At 62.5% G+C, this 8320-nt stretch overlaps 1 protein-coding gene across 2 annotated transcripts in view; it reads right to left on the bottom strand.

Moving 5' to 3' along the window:
* Nucleotides 1-380: 380 nt before the first annotated feature.
* The window catches only part of Tom1 (target of myb1 membrane trafficking protein), a 31379-nt gene continuing 23439 nt past the window's right edge, over nt 381-8320 (bottom strand). For both annotated transcript variants that reach the window (XM_046429516.2, XM_046429517.2), the window contains 5 exons: nt 8190-8310; nt 4381-4456; nt 2415-2474; nt 1232-1271; nt 381-1157 (listed from right to left, as the gene is read on the bottom strand). In XM_046429516.2, the coding sequence (XP_046285472.1) occupies nt 1006-1157; nt 1232-1271; nt 2415-2474; nt 4381-4456; nt 8190-8310 (449 nt within the window). In that variant the 3' untranslated portion in view covers nt 381-1005. The remainder of the gene's footprint in view (nt 1158-1231; nt 1272-2414; nt 2475-4380; nt 4457-8189; nt 8311-8320) is intronic.

The following is an 8320-nucleotide window of genomic DNA, read 5'->3' as shown; positions in this document are numbered from 1 at the left end:
GCTCGAAGCCGCTTTCTTTGCCTCCGCTGTGCCTGCAGGGCTGGGCCGCATCTGATCTGCCACGTGTCCAGCTCCAGGCCACGCCTCAGAGCACAGGTGCCACCCAGACAGAGAGCAGCTGAAGCAGGAGCTGCCCACACAGCCTGGCCACACCCGGGAGCCCAGCCCCGCAGACCTAGGTGTGCTGACACCGCTGCTCTCCTCAGGCAGGCCAATCTCTGGGGCCCTGGTGCCAGCTCTTCTGACCACCACCAGCAGGGCTGGACCAGAGGGTGCCTAGAGCCCACAGCAGGCCCTCTTGGGGGCCTGGTGTGGAGTCTGGACCCAAAAAGGTGGTGCCCCAAGACCCAGGCGCTCTGCTGCTCAGAGTGACGCAGCCAGAAGGGTGGTTTTCTCTTTATTGGAGGGTACAAAAGGCACCTCGCCCTGTACGAGGGATCTTCCAACAGGGCATGGGGCTGCCGGGAGACGGAAAGGAGGGGAAGGCAGTGAGGGAGTGGGGTCCCGGGGCCCCAAGGCCTCATCTTGCAGCTGTGGGCTGGCGAGGCCTTGCCCCTAGGGTGGGTGACCTACCCAGACAGCAGCTCAGCACAGCCTCCGCCCCGGCCCTGCGCAGCAAGCCAAGGCCTCCGAGCCCCCCGAGGCACCGGGAATGGGTAAGGCCTCGGCGGGCAGTGTGGGCTCCGAGGCTCCTCTGGGGACAGGACCAGGGTGGGGATCGCCCAGGAAAGGAGAGCCACACTGGGGCACCAAGCAACCAGACGGCTGCCTGGAGCCCCCCAGTTCCCAGCAGCTGCGGTGGCTGGTGTGGGGAGGGGGCCGAGCAGCCGGGGTCCAGTGGAGAGCCAACCCCGTCCCCAGTGCATCCCGCCGTCCCCGTCCCCGGAGTAGCACGGCCTAGCTCTATCCTTACGGAGAGAGGGGTACCCAGCCACAGCACTGACGGGGGAGGCAGAGCCCAGGGCAGGGAGCAGCAGGCCCTGGGTGGAGGGCGCCGGGCCTGGCTCATAAGGCAAACAGCGTGTCCTCGTCCTTCTCCTGGGTCTTCTTCCGAGGGCCTGCGCCAGGAGGGGGTCCTGGTGGGCCCTCGGCTGAGGGGCTGAGATTGGGCAGCCGCTCGGCAGCTTTGGCCCGTTCTTCCAGGAACTTGTCAAACTCTAGTGGGAGAGAGAGAGGGGTGGGCTGGGGGGCAGGTCCCTGGGGGACGGGGGTGGGCGGGAGGGGGTACTACCTTCACTGGTGACGCCCGTGGGCTCCTCGGCGTTATTGCCCTGAAGAAGAAGGAGACAGAGGTCAGAGGGCCACCGGGGCTCATCCATCCAGCATGGCCCTGTGGAACTGGCCTGGGTGACACACCCGGCTCTGACCCTGGCCAGCCCAGGACCGGGGCCCGGGTCCCCACTCCACTGAGCTGCAGGTCTTGGGTGTCCCCGACTTCCTTGAGCTTTGGTTTCTCCTTCCTTCAGAGCAGGGAGGCTGGGACTAACTTGGCGAGCTACACACAGACTGTCCTGCCCTGGTGTGCTGCCCAGGGACCCTCAGTGGGGCTAGTTCCTTCCCTCCTAGGGCCCAACTGGGTGGACAATCTGGCCCCATGGATGGAAGGCTGACACCCAGATGTGGGGCCACTGTGTTGGAGGTGAGGGCTGGGGCATCTGCCCCCAGACAGGAGGCCCCGAGTCCTTGCCCCTGGCTGACTTGGGCACGGGCCTGGTCTCTCCACTGGCAGAAGCAGCCTCTGGCCCGAAGTTCCAGATTCTTGTCTGGTCCTTGGTGCTCAGAGAGGTGGGTGATGGATACTGGGGTAGGAGCCCTGGTCACTCCTGCTCCTTCTGGTCTCCAGGGGCAGGGTCGCAGGGCTTGGGGGCGTGGACGCCTGCCCCGGTGCCTCCATTAGAGACGAGTGGTGAACTGCCCTGGGCTGGGCCCCTGAGCTGCCTGGCAGTCTTCTATCTATGCAAGGGGGGCAAGCTTGTCTCCCTGACAGTGGCTGACGTCTCCATGAGTGCTGCAGAGACGGTGACCGGCACTGCTGACCGTGTCTCCCCTAGGGGGGCTGATACCCCCTGGGGCCTCACACCAGGATCAAGAACCTGGAAGGGTGCCGTGCCAGGGGGAGGCAGATGGTGGCCAGGAACGGGGACCAGATGTTCACCCTGGTCCCTCTGGGGGACAACTCTACCCTCATCTTTTTTGTGTGTGTGGTGCTGGGACTGAACCCAGGGCCTTGTGCATGTGAGGCAAGCGCTCTACCAGCTGAGCTGTGTCCCCAGCCCTCTACCCTGTCTCGCGGCGGCTCCTTCTTTCCTTTTTAGTGCTGCGCTGGGCGTATTTAATGGGGAGTCTGTTGTTGCACATTCGTTTGGGGCCGTTCAGTCTTCAGGAGAAAAATGGGATTCCCTGTCAGGACTCACCACGTCAGCAGACAGCCACTGCTCTATGTCCTCCATGAGGCAGGCCTGGGTGACAGGGATCTGGAAGGAAAGGCAGGGGTGAGGCTGGGAGGGGCAGTGCTCTGGGTGACCAGGCAGAAGCCCCAGGGTCCACCGGCTGGGTGGCAGTGGCCGTCCCCATGCCTGCCTGAGCTGCTGCTTCCTTAGACGGGCACTTCCTGCTGAGGCAGACCCTGGGATTCCCTCCTTTGAGAGCGCAGGACCCACCACCTGCCCTGTGCCCAGCTGGGGAGGGGTGCCCGACCAGGAGACCAAGCAGGGGATGGGGACGGGGTACTGGAAGCTGGATTAGGCCAGGTCAGGGGGAGCCGCTCCCCTGAATTCTGACACGCGACGGGCGCAGTGGGGCTCCAGGCTGGGGGAGCACCCTGCAAAGGCCCAGGGCAGGGACTACCCTGCCCACAGATTCTCAGAAGCGAGGCCCAGGGAGGGACCAGAGGTCTCTCTCTAGCCATCAAGGTGGGGGCAGGGACAGGGTTGGTGGCTAATCACCACCAGGTCCTGTCCCCTGGCACGTGCACAGACTCAGCTGATGACAGAGGGAAGCAGAAGAGCCTGAGAGAAGTGAGGTGCTGGGTGGACCAGGCAGTGGTCTCGGAGGGTGGCATTCTAGACGGGGACATTTCAGTTTGGACCTCAAGGATATGGTCTCTGCCACAAGGGCAGTGGTTTCCTTCTCTACCCATTCTGCAGCTGTGGGTCATGGGCACAGACTTGGAGGCTGGCTGGTCCTCAGAGCAGCGTGACTCCTGGCAGCCTGCGGAGCACCCTTGCGCCTCTGCCCTCACCTGCAGGAGCACCGCCCTGGGCTGTGATGGGGTGGGGGAGGCGGGGGTGGGGGGTGAGGCCCACGGAGCGCTCACACGGCACCTGTGCGGAGCGGGGGTTCAGGGGCCATGAGTTGCTGCTTGACCGCTTTCAGAGAGAGGGAGAGTGAGTCTCTCCAACCAAGCCAGAGTAGTCTCCAGCCCTGTCCCCCAGCCCAAGAGCCCACTGGGAGGAGCAGAGCCCAGAGAGAAGGCAGGGCCGGCTGCCAGCAGCAGCAGGGGCTCCACTGCTCGCGCTGGCCTGCACTGTCCTGCTCTGCCTGGGGAGCCCCGACAGCCAGAGCGGAGGGAGCAGGACGGTGCTGAGTGGCGGCCAGCCCAGCCAGGAGTGGCCTAAGCCACGGCCCCTTGGTGTGTAAAAGTGCTGAGGGGTGGTAGGTGCCACCACACAGACCGGAGGCCCTGGAGTCCCTGCTGGGGAGGCCCTGGAGTCCCTGCTGGGGAGGCCCTGGAGTCCCTGCTGGGTCCCGCCGCCCCTGCTCCCTGCGTGGCTCTGGGTGACTTGCGAATGGCTCAGAAGCTGAGACACAGGAGGGAGAGTCCAGTCCCCAGGAGTCGCTGGGCTCCTGCCTTTCCTGCTGGCCTGGGGACAGGCTGGATGACTTCCGCAGCCTAACGGGTGTCCCAGTTCCCTGCTCAATCCTTTTAAAATCAAAGTCAAATAAATGTCCCTCCTGATCTCAGCACCTTCCAGTGACTTCTACCTCACCTAGGGCAGAAAGCAGTCCTCTCAGACACCCCCGGGCCCTGCCACCTCACATTTCCTCTCCCACGGCTCAGCCCCACCTGGCCTTGGAAGCGGTCATGACCCTGTGTCGCCCCTGGCCCTGGCTTCTCCAGCTTCCTGTTGTTCCCAGCAGCTCCCGGGAGCCCCGCCCTGGCCAACTGGAAGGGGTTCTCACACTGCCGGATGCACAGGCAGAGGTACAAGGCTTGTGCCTGGAGCTGTGTCCTCAACTGTCCACTGGGAATAACTGTGTTAGCCACATAGGACCACTGGAGAGCCAGAGGGGGAAAGGCTGTGGACTCTGGGCCCAGAGCCCAGGAAACAGCAGGCCTGCCTTTGGGAAGGCACCCGGTGGGACTGGCCTTCTGCTTACCCCTCCAGTGCTCTGCTGCCGGGCGTCCAGGGCTCCAGCCAGGCCATCTGTTGCTTGCGGGGCTTCATACTTGACCCTGAAACACAGAGGCATTTGTGGCCATCAGGTGCTGCCCTGGCCACACCAGGCTTGGGTGGGAGATGAGCTGGACTTGGAGTCCCTGTGTGGACTTGGGTGGGGCCCGGGCAGGGGCAGCTCAGACCACAGGGCAGGTGTGGGCTGAGGGCTCCTCCTCCCTGGCCTGCCTGGGGATGGAAGAAAAGACCCCATTTTCTGCCTCTGGGGACCAGGCTTAGGCACTTGACCTGTGTGACAGGCGCCAGCAAAGCTGGAGAATGTAGGGGGGTCTTTGGCTAAAGACCCAGAACAAGATCCCCAGTGGCTACGGCCAGGTTTGGCCAAGCTGAGAAAAGCTCCATGATCCACGCTCACGGAGAATGGTCTGCGGGGCCTCTTTGGAGCACTTCCTGTCTCATAATTTCATCAACTGGTTCTGAAAGGTGGCACCTGAAGGGGACCCGCTGGTCTGCTGCTGAAAACAAGGGTGCGGGCTGCCAGGGGAGCTGCGCCCTGCCTGGCTCACCAGCGCTGGGACCCTCCCTGATGACCTGCCAAGGCCAAATGTCCTGGGCGAGGCCAACTGCCAGGCAGGGTGGAAGGGGCAGGGCTGGGAGGGACAGGGCCACTCGGCTGCTGGCCGGTGAGGAGAGGGCGGGAAGTGTGTGCTGTGACGGAGGAGCAGCCCCAGAGGGACCAAGGGCATCACCCAGAGTGGGAGGGAAGCTGGGCCACAGGGCGGCCAGGCTTGGGCGGGAGATGAGCTGGACTTGGAGTCCCTGTGTGGACTTGGGTGGGGCCTGGGCAGGGCAGGTGTGGGCTGAGGGCTCCTCCTCCCAGGCCTCCCTGCTGCTGTGGCGGGGCCGTCCAGGGCAGGCACTGGGACCGGCCCTGGTGTGGAGAGGGTGGTTGTTCCCACTCTGGACAGCGGTGAGGAGATCGGACTCTGCCTGCGCTGGCCCAGCTTCCAGGGGAGGAAGCGAGCCACGGGCCCAGCCCAGGAGAAAGCCCGGCGCAGTTAGGGCTCAGGCTGCCCCGGTGAGGGGCACTGCTGCTCTGCTGAGGTGGGGACTCGGGAACTGGAGCCCCCACATGGAACGGGTGCAGTGCCAATGTGCCTTCCTAGGAATGCGGTAGGTCTCACTGAAAGGGGCTTTTTTTTTTTTTTTTTGGTGCTGGGGATGGAACCTGGAGGTGCTCTATCACAGAGCTGCATCCCCAGCTCTTTTCTTTAAATTTTTTAAAAAAATTTGAGAAGGGTCTGGCTAAAATGTCCAGGCTGGCCTCAAACCTGTGATTTTCCTGCCTCAGGCTCCCAAGTCACTGGGATTATAGATGTGGCTTGAAAGAGGCTTATTTTTTAAAAAAATTAAAACCATTTTTATTTTTTATTTTTGGAACTGGGGATTGAGCCCAGGGGCGCTTAACCACTGAGCCACATCCCCAGGCTTTTTTTTTTTTAATATTTAATTTAGAGACAGGGTCTTGCTAAGTTGCTGAGGCTGGCTTTGAACTCATGATCCTCTTGCTTCAGCCTCCTGAGTTGCTAGGAGTCCAGGTGTGTGTCCCTGCATCCGGCTGAAGGGGGCTTCTTGGGCAGACCCCCACATCCCAGAAGCACTGCTACACACCCTCCCCCAGAAGGCACAGCAGCTGGTGGAGTGCAACTGTGGGCTGGCTCATCCTGTCCCTGGTAAGTGACGATTTGCAGGGCCGTCCAGAGCCAACCTTGAGGCCAGCGTGGCCTAGGGGTGTGCTCATTCCCTTAGCATCCTTGGCTAAATCTGGCAAGAGCTGACGAGGACACGATGCCAAGGATCACACACCCTGACCCAGAGGTGGCTGCTAGTGGGGGGCGGGCAGCAGCCCAGATGCCGCCTCTAAGATATGCCAGGTGCATGTGGGAAGGGCCGGGTGAGGCACGCGGCCTGGGAGACTAGAGAACCCTGCTTCCCTTCACTCCAAAGAACTCCGTGTTCCTTCCCGATTCCTTCTCGCCCTGCCCCTCTCTCCCCCACAAGGAGCAGCCTGAAGCCCGAGGCTCGGCTGGGCCAGGGACTGGCCCTGCAGCAGCAAAGGGCAGCACAGCCTGTGGAGCGGCCCTCGACCTCCTGGGCAGAGAACAGACGGGGCCACTTGGTAATACACTCATCTAAGAGCTCCAGGCCTGGTGCTTCCTCCCCTCCCCCCGCCCCTCACCTTGTGGGTCCTTGGGCGCCCTCTGCAGAGCTGCCCGCCCTGCTCTGTGCCCATAACGCCCGCCCCTCCTGCAAGTGGTCCCAGAGCACAAGCAGCAGCCGCAGCACAGGCCACTCTCCCGGGGAGACTGCACCCTGAAGAGCAAGCTCCAGGTGCCATCTTCCCTGTCCTCAGGGCCTGTGCCCTGGAGGAACAGCCCAGTGAGAGCACCCTCCAGATAGGCTGGCACCGGAACACTCAGACACACTCTCCAGTGTGCCAGGGCGGCTGTCCCTGGGGCCTGTGGGCACGGGCCACCCCACAGTGGCAAGTCCCCCCTGACCCATTAGCTTCCACCGGCACAGCAGCCTCAGTGGCGTCCCTAGCTCCATGGCAACCGCGAACTGCAGGCCTGGGGCACCTGGGCTTGAGTGTGTGCACTCTACCAAAGTGAAGCCAGCCTGCGGGGCATGGTGACGACGCGCACCTCCAGTGACAGCTACAGCTACTCAGAGGCTGAGGCAAGAGGATTGAAAGTTCAAGGCCAGCCTTGACCACTTAGCAAGATGTCTCAAAAATTTTTTATAAAAGGGGCCAGGGATGTTACTCTGTAGCTCAACGATAGAGAGCTCACCTTGCATGTGTGAGGCCTGGGTTCACCCAGTACCAAAAACAAAACAACTCAAAAGACATAGCTGCTTGCGGCCCAGGGCTGGCTCTGGTTGGGGGCAGGGCAGGGAATACCCTGGATCCAGGTTGTGGAATCCTAACTGGGAGGAAGGGCCCCTCCTGCTGGCCGTGGCCTATCAGACCGGACCTGGATTTGCTGGTGTGGGCAGGGGATCAACACAGAGTACCCAAAGCCAAGTGGCAGCAGCTCAGAGGATCTTAATCTAGAACTTTCCTTGGCTGTAAGAATCCTGGCTGCCCACAGCTCAATCCGGGTGGTCATAAGCAAAGGGATGAAGAGGCCACTAAGGGAAATGCTTCCCCGACAAGCACGTGGGGAGTCAGTTTGGGAGAAGTCAAGGCCAGGGGCGGGCCCTCAGACACACCTGCCTCGGCTGCTGAAAGCAGGTCCCCAAAATGGACAGCGTGCAGGAAGGGCAGCCCACCTCTGTCCCAAGGCAGGCCGGCCTGAGTGGGCCACAGGACTCCCCTGAGAGCAGGGTGGCTGGGCTTGAGAGCCCCGAGGATTCATTAGGGAACTTCCCTGGCCTCTGGGGGACGGGGGCTGGGGACAGTTTTGGAACCAGACAGCCCTGGGCTCCCAACCGAGTGACACCAGACATCAGTTGCCTGGCCTGACCCAGTCTCTCGGTGCCTCAGTTGCCCTCTGACCAGATTATGTCAGACCGAGGCAGAGGCGGTCCCTGTCTGTAAGCTTCCCTTCTGGGCCAGCTCTGCCTGCACAGTCTGCCCCTTGACCACAGGGCTCTGGGGCCATGCCTGACTGATGGACGCATGCCTCTCCTCCCCGTGCCCACCACCGCGCCAGGTTCAGGGGTCCTGAAAGTCCCTCTCCTGACAGAGGCCCTGCCTGCAGGTGACCAGGGCAGGGTTGGGCCACTCACTCTTTCCGTTGGTCAGCCAGCGAGCTGCCCCGAGTCAGCGCAAACATGTCAAACTCGTCCTCCAGGCGGCCTGGGGCATCCAGAGACTGCAGGCCAGTCCTCACGCTGCTGGAGCCCAGGTCTACAGGGAC

Source organism: Marmota monax, unplaced genomic scaffold, assembly GCF_021218885.2.
Source record: "Marmota monax isolate L192 unplaced genomic scaffold, Marmota_monax_Labrador192_F-V1.1 WCK01_AAM20220418_F8-fsc00051, whole genome shotgun sequence".
NCBI lineage: Eukaryota > Metazoa > Chordata > Mammalia > Rodentia > Sciuridae > Marmota > Marmota monax.
Note: the sequence above shows the minus strand (reverse complement) of the source record. Positions and strands in the feature narration are given on the sequence as shown.